The sequence below is a fragment of the Pyrus communis genome, chromosome 10, assembly GCF_963583255.1.
Source record: "Pyrus communis chromosome 10, drPyrComm1.1, whole genome shotgun sequence".
Classification (NCBI taxonomy): Eukaryota; Viridiplantae; Streptophyta; class Magnoliopsida; order Rosales; family Rosaceae; genus Pyrus; species Pyrus communis.
The window spans coordinates 10,413,540-10,429,198 of NC_084812.1; the positions used below are offsets into that span (position 1 = coordinate 10,413,540).

At 37.6% G+C, this 15,659-nt stretch overlaps 2 protein-coding genes across 4 annotated transcripts; one reads left to right on the forward strand and one right to left on the reverse strand.

The window, feature by feature from the left end:
* Positions 1-283: 283 nt before the first annotated feature.
* Positions 284-4,111, reverse strand: LOC137748844 (protein ASYMMETRIC LEAVES 2-like). Of its 2 annotated transcripts, none has more exons than XM_068489033.1 (4): positions 4,021-4,111; positions 3,810-3,904; positions 1,994-2,988; positions 284-657 (listed from the first exon to the last, which is right to left on the reverse strand). In XM_068489033.1, exon 3 carries the CDS (start codon positions 2,963-2,965, stop codon positions 2,057-2,059), a length of 909 nt encoding a protein of 302 aa, XP_068345134.1. In that variant the 5' UTR covers positions 2,966-2,988; positions 3,810-3,904; positions 4,021-4,111; the 3' UTR covers positions 284-657; positions 1,994-2,056. The 2 variants fall into 2 exon arrangements, with proteins under 2 accessions (XP_068345134.1, XP_068345135.1); XM_068489034.1 differs by having other exon boundaries at positions 3,797-3,904.
* Positions 4,112-11,255: 7,144 nt separating this feature from the next.
* LOC137748638 (uncharacterized) lies at positions 11,256-13,148 on the forward strand. Of its 2 annotated transcripts, XR_011070100.1 has the most exons (4): positions 11,256-11,750; positions 11,835-11,964; positions 12,429-12,966; positions 13,081-13,148. XR_011070100.1 is itself a non-coding variant. In XM_068488803.1 (3 exons), the coding sequence occupies exons 1-3, from the start codon at positions 11,358-11,360 to the stop codon at positions 12,653-12,655; spliced, it is 750 nt and encodes a 249-aa protein (XP_068344904.1). In that variant the 5' UTR covers positions 11,256-11,357; the 3' UTR covers positions 12,656-13,059. The 2 variants fall into 2 exon arrangements, 1 of the variants encoding a protein (XP_068344904.1); XM_068488803.1 differs by lacking the exon at positions 13,081-13,148 and having other exon boundaries at positions 12,429-13,059.
* Positions 13,149-15,659: the final 2,511 nt, after the last annotated feature.

Genomic DNA, 15,659 nt, shown 5'->3' on the forward strand with positions numbered 1-15,659 from the left:
ATAATAATAATAATAACAAAATATATGGTAATTATTTTAAAATAATATAAATCACTATCAAAATGTAAGAGTTAAAATAATATTAATATAATGGTACTACTAATATGTATTAGCAGTGACGGATCCCGAATTCGGAACATTGGGAGTCCCAGACTCTTAAGGTTTTTAATAGAAATAGGCAAAACAAATTTAGTTGTTCACAGAGGCATTTCAGTACAAATGAAAGTTAAATATTTTTTTTAATATTCTGCACTAATCTACGCTAATAGAAGGAAAAGTGTTTTGAACCTTGCAATGGGTTGGAAGTAAATGCCCTAACCTCCAAGAGGGTCCACGGCTTACAGTGAAATTAAATATGAACTTAACAGCTAGAAACGAGAAACGAGAAACGAGAAAAGGGCAATAGATAATTCCAGGGGTTCAAATTTACATGTTTGAAAAGAAAAAAGAAAGGGGATGAGTATTGTCCTCGATCACTACTAATTAAAAGGATAAAAACTGTACTCCCCAACATATCACTGCAGATCCCTACTACTTTTCGAAATGTCTCTACTCTGCAATGAAAAGTAGTCTCTCTCCTTCCTCAAAACTCAAAACTCAAAAAATGATCTCTCTCTCTCTCTCTCTAGATCTCCAGTTGTATGCAGACGATATGAACTGCATGAAAACAACAAGAAGCAAAATATAAATTAGGATATCACCTTAATAGACATACAAGCACGCACTCTTTTCATGAAAAAACGAGCATGAATTCTACGTCACATATCATTTTTGAGAGAGAGCAATAGAGAGAGAGAGAGAGGGGCATTTTTGTCATATTCGATAAAGAGGGAAGAACAATCGAAGCAGATAGTGAAGATCGTAAATAGTGCTGAGTCTGTCAGCGAAAAATGCCTTGAAAAAAACCAGTCAGTCAGTTTTCTAAAGAGTCAAACGACGACGCAGAAGAAGAAGGCACAGATACATACATACATGTTTAAATTTGTTTTCAATTTCTCTTTCAGATTTTGGACCATCAAAACAACACCATGCAATCAATGCGTGCACCAGATTAGCCCAAACAAGCATCGCCATCAACTGCCACTATATATATATATATATATATCTTCTTTTTTTTTCTGACATAAAATATTACCCCAACAAAAAAAAATAAAATATATATATATATATATATATATATATATATATTGATTCATGAGGAAGGAAAGGGATGTCACGAAAGGTGGGGAAAGTGAAATCTCAGATGTTATTGATGATTATCAAGAGAGAGACATCCCTGGCTGTGAAAAGACAATAATTCCCTCAAACCTAACCAAAACCCTTTCTCTGATTCTACTCTCTCTCTTTGCAATAAAGAGTAATTTTTCCTTTCCACAATGTTGCCCTTTCCGTGAAAATACAAACCCTAACCCTATGTCCACACAAACCACAACCATCACAACATTCATAAATGCAAAACCCTAATGTCTCCAAGGAAAAGGAAACTCATCTGAGGCGCTTTTTTAAACCAATCACACAGTATAAAAGTTAAACCCCATCATAACACTCATACATTGCCAAAACCTAATGTACAAGGAAGGAAACCTATCTATACTCGGGGAAATGCTAAAGTGGCGGTGTTTTAAACAAGGGAAATTAAAAAAATGATGTATGCTTAAAATTTTCACGTAACAATGTGTTATTGACTCGAAAAATCATCACATGCAAGATAATAAATGCGTAAGTACAAAACCCCAACAAAACCTCATGAAGGATACTTACCTACCCTATTATATGTCAATATGATGATATTTTAAATCAATCACGCATTGTTATATTTCTAATTTTTTTTTCACATAAAGTAGTGCGACGTTAATGTGAGATACCGTGACATCTTCATGTGCAAGACCATAAACCAACAAACAATTAGAGCAAGAATTAATGAATATGAAATGTACGGATTTTCATTTCAAAAAAACATAAAGAACAAACAAAGGAAGGAGGACATGCATACCTAGAATGAAAATTAGTTGAATGAAAAAGAGGGGAAGGCATGGAAGAGCTGAGGAAAAACCCATCAACAAGAGGGACCCACACTCCTACCACCACCTTCCTCGCCCGGAACGGGTTTTGCCTGTAGCTGGGGTTGCTGGGATTGCTGAGCCTGATGGTGCCCTTGCGGCTGTTGGGTTTGGAGCAACAGCTGAGCCTGAAGCTGCAGCTGGTGGCGGTGATTATGGTGAGGGTGCTGCGGCTGAATCTGGTGGTACGGACCGCTATCAAACCCAAGAGCCAAAGACGGCAAAACAGCGTTGCCCACCGCTCCCGCCATCTGAGTGAACCCGCTCAAATGGTCCTGCGCCTGCTGCTGCATTGCCTGTTTACTCAGATCAAAACTCCTGAACATCTCCTGCTGCTCCCTCGCCGCCACGGCCGCCGCCAACTGCTGCGCCTCGAAAATCTGTTGATGCTGCTGGGGATCTCGAACCATCAGCTGACCGGAAGCAGCCGCAGTCGGAATGCCCATCATCGGAGACATGCTGTACGGCGGACCGGCCGAGGAAGAAGCGTTTCCTTGGAGCTGCTGAGCCGTGTAAGTCGGCGGCTGGAGAATGGAGAGCATAGCTTGTGGGCCTATGTAAGTTGCGAGCTCCTTTTTGGCATTGAAAAGGTCCGCCTGGACTTGCTTCAGCCGCTGCTGGAGGAGGGAGATGAGTCCGACGCAGCCATAGACAGGGTCCCGGAGGCGGGCCTCCGCCTCGTAGGCCAGGGAGTTGACGGCGTCGTCGCGCTGAGAAGCGCTGAGCTCGTTGAGGATCTTGGCGACATTGCTGGCGCCGAAGACCTTGTGGACGTTGGCAAACCTTTGGGGGTTGTCAGGTGGGAAGTAAGGCGCGAAGACGCACTCCGGCGTGCACTTCCGCCGTAGAAATTTGCACGCTGCGCACGGAGAGTTTGAAGACGACGACATTGAGGACGACGACATTATTTTAACCAAATTTAACCAAACTGCAACGAAAAAAAAACCCAGAAACCCAAAACGATTAAATTATTACAAATCCATCCCACAAGTCAATATTTGATAATTTGACACAACAAAGGGAAGACAAATGGACTTTGCACCAAGGACAAAAACTTTAGAGAGAGGAAGAGAGGAGAGAGAGATTCATCTTCTCTAAAATAAGCATCGAAATGTGAGAAAATCAGAGAGGGAAATGAAAAGGGGATTTTTCATGGAAGCTTCACAGAATTTGGAAACCCGACATGATACCATATAATCGAACAGTTTCTTCTAACCAAAGCAAAGCCATAATATTGTTAAGAAATTATTTTTCCTTTTATTTTTTCGGAAGAAGAAAACAAAACCGAAACGAATCGTTTTCGAGAATCAGATGATCATCGAGTGTCGAAAGTGCAAAAATTGCAGATACTGTCAAAGAAAAAAGCTTCAACAACAATGGCTTCCTTTACACACTGCACTCAGAGAGAGAGTGAGAAAAAAGGGGAGGGAGAGAGAGCGACAGTGGAACGGAAAACAATGAAACGAGAGCTAATTCGCTGTCAATTTTACCAGAAATGTAAAGGAAAACAGCCAAACGGCGTCGTCGAGAAGAAGCTTTCTGTCTCTGAGAAAATACTTCACTGAGTATTTGTTTGTTAAGTGTTTGCGTTTATGCCTGACACACGCACACTCTCTCTCTAGATTCCATGGCCAAGAAAATGCAAGAAAAACTCAGATCCGTGTAAACGACAACCAATCTGCAAAAACCGAATCGGAAAAAACGACGACAAAAAACTCAAAATCCACGAATCTAACCTTTATCTTTTACCTTCGATTTTTAACCTAATCAGCAGAGATTGCTCCGATCACAGTCGACGGCTCCGCCCTCCCTCTCCCCCCAAGCCGTCAAAGTCCATCAAACACCTGCGGTACGACAAAAAACCAGAAACAAACACTGACATCAGGAAAAGCGACGCCGTTTCGTCGATAGAAAAATGGAGAGCGGAAGGTTGGAAGAAGAAGAAGAAGAAGAAAGAGACCTGTGAGAGCGAGAGCGAGCGCTCGATCCGATCTTCGCAGGATCCCAAACAGAAGCAGCAGAGAGAATGGAAAACACAAATTTTATTATTTCGAAGATATGAGGAAAGAATGAAAAATTAAAACTATATAAAAAAAAAATGATGAGAGGGGAGAGAGAGAGAGAGAGAGAGAGAGAGAGAGGGAGAGGGAGGAGAGAGAGAATGGTTACCAGTTACCACGGCGTCGACGTCAAATATTTTTTTTATATGCGTTATGTGGTTGTGGCCGTTGATGTGAGGAGGGAGGTGCGGGGACCGTTGGATTGGGTTTGGATTTTTTTTGGTTTTTTATGTGATATACCATTACTGACGTTTATAATGAAGGACATGTCATTCTGAGCGACCATTAAGTGCCTCCCCTGAGTTTCCTCTTTGTCCCTGTACTGTCTGCGTCCATTGTCGATACTACCCCTGTTTGGACGCTTTGCTTGCCTTGGTTTTCAATGCATGCCTTCTAATTACCTGAATACCCCTCCCTCTCTTTTTGTCATTATTTTCTACCATAAAAATAGAAAAAGATAGTTCACTCGCTGGGATATACCTCAGTTAATTAAAGTAGAGTATTTTTTTTACTGTTTATTTCAAAATTTACAATCCTGTTTGTGCGCGTAATTATTTGACTAAAGCAATGTGTTTTCATTGTACACGTAATTTCAAATTGCCTCGTTTTCACACGCACGCACACGTAACTTAAAGTTTGATTAAAATTTCTCTTGTAGAAGAAAAAATTGATTAGTTCTTATTATTGGAAAGTAATCTACTCTTAAATCCATAAATGACAAAACAAACTTTTATAATCATTCCTTCTAAAAAGTCTTGAATAATTACCATGTTGACTAAGCCCAAATGAATAATTGCACAGACTGGTTGCTAAACTAACTTGCAACCTATAATTACAATTAATTAGTAAATTAGTTTGGTTTTTCTTCTTTTGGAATTAAGAAAATTAATGGTTTAAATTAGGAAAATAGCTGGATAAGGTATGCAAACTTTGAATTTCAAATACCCACATCCACCACGATCATCTTAGGTTTTTTGTTTTCTTGGACAATATCGCTTGTTTTCTTTTTGAAGGGAAATATCACTTGATTTCATTTTGTTTTCTTTGTCAATTATATTATGTTTCCTAAAAGAATAGTGAAGGCAAGTTTAATTAGACTTGTAGAGTATGTTTGGTTTGCGGGTTGTGATAGGTTGTGACCAATTAATGGACTTGAGTTCAATTTTTTATTTGTTGTATCAAAATATAGGATGGATAGGAGTAGAATTGTACATAATGAGTTATGAATCCATAATAAAGTGAAATACAACTCAATCTCATTCAACCCACCAAACTGATCTGTATCATTTAACTCGGTTCATTTACAATAGCATGGTGAAAACTCTATTCGCGCTCATGTGGAGGGACCAATAACCAAATATTTATTTTACATATTACATATCATATTCGGACTGCATTAGTTGTACATTATTTTGAAAATAAATGCTGGGCATATAAGTAATTACACACCGGAGCTTGCTCGCGTTCGGAGCTTTTTTTTGGGTTGAATCGCGTTCGGAGCATAGTTATCCATTTTACAGCACCAGCACGTCCGGATACCATGCGCCTTAACCGTAGCCAAGGTAATTTACCAAATTACCACTCTTCTCTGCCTCCACTCTTACTCCACACCCTGCTGCAACGGAAATGATTATTTTCGGATTCTTTCATTCTAATTTATTAAGTTTTAAGATTCGGACTATTGAAATTTAATCAAATTATTAAAATTATTATAAGTTTTAAAATAAATTTTTTTTTTACAATTGTTGAATCAAATTTTAATGATCTGAATCTTCAAATTTAATGAATTAATAGAAAAGAATCGGAACGAAATTACTCTCCTGCTGCAACAACTTCGTAAATTGACAGTTGTCTCTCTCAGCTGGACACCGAGGGCGAAATGGTAAACCCACACTCCCCCAGCACATCGTTTATCGATTCGCCCATTAATACCCCTTCCTTTCCATGCGTCAGCAGCGCGCACGAGTTTCGAGAGAGACAAATGGGTGGGATGGAAGGGGATGACCTGCTATTGCCGGTCATTCATCAGTCCTCCTCCGTACGGCCAGAGTGAGGCGCAATGCACAGTCGTTTTGATTGCCTTTTTCATTCATTTCGACGTGACCAAACCTTAAGCTTCCCCCGAAGGACTGATGGGTGGTTCCGTCCTCAGCCGTCAGGGACTGTCACCGCCCCCGGCTAATCACGTCGCTCCCTTTGACTGCTCTACCCGGTGAATTAATTGTTTTAATTGATTAAATTAGTAGTAATTATGTTTTTGTATTTCGAGGCTATTAGGAGTTAAGAAAACATCGAGTGTTTGCGAGTCCATACGAGTCAGCATGTGACCAACCCCAGTACTATCACGGTGTCACCTGATGTCCTTATCTGCGTCAAAACATGGCGCCACGTGTACTTTCTGAAGTAGCTGTTTGTGAGTTGGTGGTGAATTGTGATGTACCAATTTGAAAGTATATAAAACCTTCTAAGTTTTGCTATTTACACATTTATTTTTATTTTTAAAATATTTTTTTTTTAATTTTGAACTGTTGTATCGAATGTATCAAAAAAGATAAATACACAAAAAGTAAAAAAGAGTTTGTGAATAGCATATACAATCTCCATTTACCGAGGGACAAAGAAAAGGACCACTTTGTAATAAATTTATTATGAAGGGACCAAATGTTAACATTAATCTACATTTACCTAACTCATCCCAATCGGACCTTGGTTTTCTTAAGCAAATACTCATTTGTTGTAAGAAAAGGTATGCCACAACTTTAACTTGTCTCACTTCAGCCATCTCTGCATATTCGAAGAACTTCTCACACTCCGCAAGCCAATCTAAGAACTCTTCAATCAATAAATTTCCATTGAAAGTGGAAATTTCAATTTTCTTTTTTTGGTTTCTTCTCGTGGGCTTTCAGGGATGGTAGGGATAACGTCATCTTCAGAATCTGAATTACCATTAGGGAAAACTCTTACTTGCTCGTGTGCTGCAACTAGTTTTGGAGCACGAACAACACGTTGAGCACCGCCTACTGCCAAGCCTGCAATCATCTCTCTAATTTCAGCATGAGAATTTTGCATTGTATGATTGATGAAACTTCCATAGCCATAAGCTCTCGACTCACGTCTGCGAAACTTGTGATATTAGGATTGGTTCTTGCTTCGTCTTCAGCCATCGAATAGGAAAACGGGGCTTTGATGGTAGCTAACATAGCGGAAGTTATAAGACAAGGGATCACAAACGGTCTCCTTTGAAAGAACTCTGGAATTCCAGTAGTTGTGAGAGAAACTCTCGTTTCAGAATTTGTATTGATTCAAAACTATCCATTACAAAGCAAGTGAACATATTATAAGGACTTGTTTCAAGAAAATGAAAAGACAAGCAACAATAAATCCTCATTGATCAGGAAAGACACTCTAAATGACTAGGGACGTTTCTAAACTGTTCGCATCATCAAGCAGTTTTTGTATGCCTACATCACAACACCACCTTTGTAAATTACCATATGCTGTAAAAAATTTGCAATAGACTACCCGAACTTCACGGGTGACTAATTAGCAATTTTGTTCATTTGCCTCTCTCTTATTTTCTGATAAGATCATGTGACAAAAACACTTGCCAAAGGCTAGTTGGTGATATATACCAAACATGGGGGGATGAACAATGGGATTAAGATGATCTCAGAACCAAGGTTGTCTTAGGATCATCCAGAGCTTAGGAAATATATACATGTGAAGGTCTTTCGATGACTCTCTAAATGTTTCGTGCGAGTCTCTTTTATGCCTACTAAGTGTCTAATGTAATGCATACTAGTCTCGACAAGTTGCATCGGCAACACTCAACAAATTCTCCCGATATCACTCATTGGATTGCTTCAACATATGTCGATATCTGTTGACATATGGACAACATGGTTTGACTGACGACAACAAGTTCACCAAGTGTTTGTGTCTGAAGTTAAGCAAATGTGGCCTCAAATGCTGAGGTGGTGGAGAAGATTTATGAGTGGGGGCCACCAAGAGTGAGACAAAAGGGAGGGAGGGAAGAAGAGGAGAGTGGTGGTGGTGCCACCAGCACGTACGTAACTCTGAAGCCTGAAGGACTGGGGACCGCCTCAGAAGTGTGGGGTAAATTTACACAGCATGAGTACATTATTTTATTACTTTCCCGTGCCAATAAAATCAAAAATATATATAAATTTAATTTAAATTTGCTTTTATTTTATTAACCGTGAACTTTCGTGTATTTATATCATATAAGTTGTTTTTTTTGTCATAATTGCGTCTTAAGCAATTGCTTGCTCACAAACCCTTATCCGACCTCTCCCTGTCAATATTATCCCACTTCATAAAATAAACGATAATTTTTGAAAAATAAAATAAAAATATCTAATCGGATCTTCTCTCTATTTTTGTATTTTACTTCTTACTCTTTATATCTTTTCAATTTTCTAAAACAACAAATCAAATTATTTTTTAATTCGTTCAAATCCTTTTCGTGTGGTATGAAAGCATAAATATTAATTTACTTATAGATTAAATAAAGCTTGGTGTAAACATTACTCTAGTATTTTTTGATTTGTGGTGTGTACGCTTCGTTGGTAGTGATGATCGGTGCATGACATCATCTGCGGATCCAAAATTTATTTTTCTCCCAATCAATGTTTGTTTTATTTTTTTGACAAAAGGAGAATTAGAGCACGAGGAAATTATAAAAACGAGCGATGACGTCGATGAGGACCTGTAAATCTCTTTTTACTTGAACACGTCTTATATCCGGCCTTGTTTAAAAAGTACCTTTTTGACTAGAAGTATAAAGCTAAGGGAAGTGCTTCCGCAACTATTATACATGTTCCCCTTCATGTATGTAGTAGTCATTGTTTTCACATGTTTGTTTGCCAAAAAGTTTTGGAGGAAATTGGCTACTCTTACCTCCAACGTTAGGGCACACATACAACTTCAAGCGGAAAGACTTACACGTGGCATATAATTGCCAACTGTTACCAATATGAATTTACAAATCGCGAATCAATGAAAACTGCTAGCAGAGGGGATTGAATTTGGATTGGAGGTTAACCACAAATTAATATGCCCTTACCAACTAAACCAATCCTCGTTGCCATTGTTTTCACATGTACGGTCACATAAAATAAAGATTAACATTAATTGTTCTTTCTAATGGTATTAAGTTGCACAAGCAATTGTAAACATGGTTTAACTATTGTGTTATCACATCAACACATCTAGATGAAAATGATGCCATATCTTCAATATCCTAAACTTATATAAACTCTCTACTGGTCATTTTTCTAAATTAGGATGCAATCGGTTAGCTAATTTAGGTTATCCTAAGTTTTATTTTATAATTGGGTTCGTAATTTACCTTCTGATGTGGCTTTACGTTTTTTCTATGATAATCTTTACAATTAGAAAGTCAGAAGATATAAGAACCTCAAAACTTTTTATTTTTTTATTTTTTTGGAGTTCTTTACAGTTTTCTTTTAACATTTAAAAAAACATCCATACTTGATAATTTTCTTTGACATTTATCGTTAAAATAAAAACACGTAATCATCTCAGTCGTATTTATACTTTGAAGATGGTTCCTAGCAAAATAATCTACGAGAAACAAAGGAATCTCACTGAAATTTGATTAGAGCTTTGTGTTTTACACTTTGCGTCCAAGTTTAAATTCTATTTTTTATGCAATTTTAATAATTTAGTGTAATCATCATATTATTTGTTAAAAAAAAAAAAATCTATTAATCATTGAATGCGGCTAAAAGCATATATCATCACCTCACAAAACTTTTTGTTGGTCCCATGCCCTGATTTGTAATGTGGAATACGAAAATTTGACTTGACCTAACATGATTTGAAAACACAAGAAAATTCCAAAAATGAAAAGAGAAAAGGGTACGTACGTCTGGAAATACAAAATTCCAAAAATAAAAAAGATAAAAAGGTACCTACTTGTGGATGATATGTATATATATAATCATCTGAATCAATATTTTAATAATAATTCAATCATCAACGTTACAGTATATGATTTATAAAATTTGGTTTAAATAGTTAATATGTCAAGTACTACACATATATAATATACACACACACACAAGTTCACAAGAGCAACTTAAATGGAATCCACCGTTACTTAGCATCGTAATCTAATAATACATTGTTGTTTAGGGAAAAATTTACGCATAACAACCAATCGTTAAACAAAAAAATATTATCTGACGATGAACATATTTCGGGTAAGTAATTGTTAAGTTGACACGCGCACACCTGAATTGTATAGAATAGTAGGAGAGGGTGAGTTTGTGGGAATGGCAGACCAGCCCCTGAATCCGGATCAACCAATTTGTCTCACGCTCTTCCAAAATTTTACACAATTTACAATTTGATTGCTTCTTCTTCTCTCTCTCTTTTGTTGCACCCTTCCTGCTGTTGACTTTATTGTGGCTGTGGCCTTTTATCACGTGCATGGATTTGACAATGGAATGCCAATCAATTTTTACTTCAGCATATGAAAACAAATGACCAGATATATATGTGTGTAAAATATTCTTATGCCACCATTCACAAACCTAATGCCAAATTTTTATTTATTGTACATCAATGTATGGTGGACACCTTTCTATTAGTTCATATTCACTTGTCAAATTTTGTTTGCATTCTTAAAATTAACGTTCAACCGTTAAATTCAGCAATGTGTTTTAAATATTGTTGTGTAGTTTATAATTATCGGTTTTTTTTTTCCTCAATTCATTTAGTGAATTTGCAAGTTTTCATATCCCCCTTGTAGCACTTATCCCCACTGTATCATAAGGGTATGAAGAGATCTCAAATTCGAGTCCTCTCATAGTAACGACTTGGGGGAGAAGATGGTAAGGGTATTGTTTTTAAGAAGAGGTTGTGGTTGGCAATTTATGTGAGCTATGGTTAATATAACGAGCTTTATCTATTTGTGAAAGTACAAATCTTAGTCTCATATACACGTAAATTGACAACACCGCGTAATAATGTGATAATCAGACAAAAAAACTTCTCCTCCTCTATTTAAGAGACGGTAATTAGCGCCCACATCCCCCAAATTTGGAGACCCAATAAGTCCATTATTCAACGAGCCCACCGCTCTGATAAGGCAAAGGTCATCTCTACCCAAAGGCCCAGACCCTTAAACCCCAAAACCCTCTGCGCAGAGACCAACACTCCCCTGCCCCCGCCCCACCCCAAAGCAAAAATGGCCAATCGGTGGCGCACAGCCGGCGGCAACTTCCGCGCGGTTCTGCAAAATTCTAGCTTCGGACCGCAACCTCCATTCTCATCATTCGCGGCTCTCTACCACACGATCCAAGCCATCCCTCGGGAGGTCACTGGCAACAGAGTCTCCGTCAAAGACAGAGCTCAAGGTCGAATCCCAGCCGTCGTGTTCTCCCAGCAGCTGAACCATAGCAGTGCCGCCGCTCAACCGGTCGCCAGGAAGCAGTTGCTGACCACCGAGAGGAAGCAGATTCAGGCCATTCTCAAGTCGGTAGAATTCCCATTTTTCTGCTCCACTCGGTTCCCCCTCCAGATCCGAGCCGGGTCCGGGTCATCGGATTTGCTCGAATCCGGAAATGTCATACCCATCAAGGCAATTTCTCATTTTCTTCGTCCATTTATAATATATATTGAAAATTTATGAATGATTTGAATTTTGGGGTGTTTGATTGTGTAGATTCACAGGGACCAGGAGAGTGGGAAGATTCTGAATTTGGTGTTTGTTTGGGCGGATGAGGGCTCCGAGCTGAAAGTTGATGTCCCTGTTGTTTTCAAAGGTGAAGATGTTTGTCCTGGTCTCAAAAAAGGTAATTTACTTTTCTTTGGTTGCACATTGTTTGGTTTGTTTCATATCATTGGTAAACACAAGTTGCGTATTTGATCCCAAAGCCGTAACATTGAAGTTGGATTGTTTAGGAATAGGTAGAAAACTTGGTCATCGATGTGCATCTATAGCCGTTACGTATTGAAAACAAAATTGCAGCTGCTTATGTTGTTGTTGTTCAGATTATAAGGATATTTATTGTTAAGAGTTTTTCCTGCGCGTGATAGTTTAAATGATCTTGGGCCGCTCCACTCATTTCCAATGGGTATCGGGTTGGCTGCTCACATTCTGATATCTATAACCATGCGTGTAAAATGTTTAAAAGCTTGGCGTTATTGGAGCCCCTATTTGACATGGTTTTGTGCGTTCTTTAAAGACTGATTTGTTTTGGTTTAAGTATGATGGCATGCAATGTGCACTGATTACCACTTCTTCGTGCCAACACAGGTGGCCACCTGAACAAAATTAGAACAAGTCTAAGGTACCTCGGCCCAGCTGAGAACATTCCTACTAAGATTGAGGTGGATGTCAGCAATCTAGATATAGGAGATAGGGTGTTTATTCCTGATGTCAAGGTTCATCCTTCCATGAAGCTTCTAAGTAAGAACGAAACCATGCCTATATGTAAGATAGTTGCAACAATGTTGGAGAACCCAGAATCTGCAGGAGTTTAGTCACCGAAGCACAGGTTTATGGCTTTCCCGCATTGGCATGAACCACGAGTAGAAGCAAGAAGTTTAATAAGTCTCTGATTTTTCCTTAAGGATACAGATTGGCCCTGCTGCCATATGCTGTGTGATACTCAAGTTGAAAATGAATCGTGATTGGTTCGATCGTAATCAGCTGGATTTTGTTGTAGCACTCTCAATATGATCCATGTTTTGGTCACATCTGTGCTTTTACTATCTTTTAGAATTCTCTGTCTTGTAGCTCAGCTTCAGAGTGAAGTGGTTAAACAGAAGTTTACAGCACACAACCGATATTGGTTAGTTTCTTTACGTTTCCCCCCTTGTCCTTTGTTCGTCTTTCTTTTCGTACGTTATTCTAAAGTGCAGTAGAATGCCTGAACTTAAGCATACACATTTCTCTCTCTTATTAGCTAGGATGAAGGTTCTAGTCATGTCAAAACCACAAGCAATAAATTTCTCATCATCTGTGAGTTGAATAACAACAGGAGCCTTGAAGGCCTCTTGCAAATACCTTGCATTGCATTTCTGCGATCGACGGAGACAAAAAATGCCCTAGCAGAAATGCAATGCAAGGTTTACTTGGTGAACATGAAGGGGATAAGAGGCCCAAATGATATGAAATGGCTCAGAGGAAGGTCCTCTTCCTATGTACAAATAGGAACTTCTCTTTCCTACGCATCAAGTAACTCATTCAAGTCCCTGCAGTGCTCCACTTTTTATTTATTTCAAAGGTAAGACAATCAAACGTCAAATTTATAATACGCCAATTGACTAAAATCATCAAAATCAATTGTTGAAGTGATCATAATCAAAACCAATTGTTGAATCACAAATAAACGTCATAAATAAAAACCAATTGATCATTTTAAACCCGGCGTTTCATGAAGATTGAACTCATCCACTAGATTTTAGTGCGTTCAATAATTCTTCCTTGAGTACGAAAGGCCCCCAAAAGAGCGAACAATTCTTTATTTTTTGCGGGCATCGCCACCCAACCTCGATCACCCCTCAAGAATAGGAGGTAATAATAGAGCGTCCATGCGAAGTGTCAATTCTGTCAGTGAATTGATCAAAATTTATATCAATAACATTGTCTACACATCAATCATATTCATCATTTTGACACTTGAGATTTGAAAATAGGCTATTTTACGCCAATTTTTGAAGCAACAAAGAGAGAGCTTACAAAATAAAAAGGACAACAAAAGGGGAAGGAACGAGAGAGAGAGAGAGAGAGAGAGAGAGAGAGAGAGAGAGAGAGAGTGTTGTTTTATAACGTGGAGTGTTCACGTCCCAGGCAAGTAATTAATCACTCGCTATTAGCATTAGGGTGTACTTGACCTTTTAAGGGTAGATATGCCACTTCATCGACGTTTTTGTGAATTAAAAGTACAATTTTACGCAAAAAATAATAAAACTTTATACAAAACTTGACATAATTGTTTAGTCAGTCATATGAACAGTACGTTTAAAATAAATGAACAACTCTTTGAAGGACATTAATCTCATTTCAATGGTTAGTTTTTCCAATACGTACAATACGAATGATGAAACAATCTCCAAATTGATTATTTTTTTCCGCAAATGACAGTTAAATAATGATTAAAAAATAAACAGTTTTATACAATAAAATATAGGTTAATCACAGAAGACGATGAGATCTACACCAAATCATCTCTAATGTATTTATGGTTACATTTTTCAGTTGGTCCGTAAATTAACTATCCTCATGCTCGTCCACATCATCTATTGGAGACGAATAAAGATTGCGGATGATTCTATATTCATATAACCATTAGTCTCAACATTTTAATACATTACAAATAATTACCTAATTGACATTTGTTAGGTCACTAGAGTGTAATTAATGACATGGACAAATATATAAAACAGGATCCTCGAATTTTCAACATATGTCCACACTGTTATTTAACGTTGGGGACGTCGTCAGTTAATTAATACTGGAGACCTAACACATATTTAATTTTCAAAACCTTTTCATAGAATATTTTAAAAGATTGAGGCAAATTTAGAATCAACCTTAAAGGCTGGGTAGTTATTTGTATTTAACCCTAAGACTAACTCTAATGGTTGGGGTTAAACATAAATTTTTAGCCTAGAAATAAGTTCAAACTCATAAACAATTTTTCTCCTCCAAGAGTTTTGGCTTAAAATTTTAGCTCGAAATTATTAAAGAAAGATTTTAGCTTAAGGTAGCTTTTTTAAAAGAGTAAATTGTAGCAATGGTTCCTCAACTTTAATCAAATTAAAGCAATGATCCCTCAACTAAAAATCTATTATTATTGGTCCCTCAACTTATTAAAATGTGTAGCTATGGTTCTTTTTGTCAACTTCATTAGAATTTTGTCAACATAAGTTATGTTGGAAGGGCCATTACTACAATTGGGGTCCCTCAACTCATCAAAATGTGTAGCTATGGTGTTTTTCGTCAACTTCGTCAGAAATTTGTCAAAACGAGTTATGTTGGAAGGACCATTACTACAATTGGGTTAAAGTTGAGGGACCATTGCTCCAATTGGGCTAAAATTGAGGGATTATTTCTCCAATTGGATTAAAGTTGAGGAACAATTTCTCCAGTTGGATTAAAGTTGAGGGACCAATGGTAATAGATTTTTAGTTGAGGGACCATTGCTACAATTGAATTAAAGTTAAGGAACCATTTCTCTAGTTGGATTAAAGTTGAGGGATCAATTGTGAAATCCCATTCCTGGATTTCACTGTTATAATTTACGTATTCGTATTATAGAGATTTTATATTATTTTTCAAGAAATTATATTAATTTATTTGAATTTAGATTTTAATTAAACTAGTTACGAAGTTTGAAGTTTGGAAATTAATTATCTAAAATCTGTAGACCTTTCGAGGCCACGGTTTATATTTTCAAATAGAGCTCGATCACACGAACACGTAGGCGCAAACTGTTCGCGAAACGGATTTTTAACGAAAGAGTTATTAACGTTTAAAGTT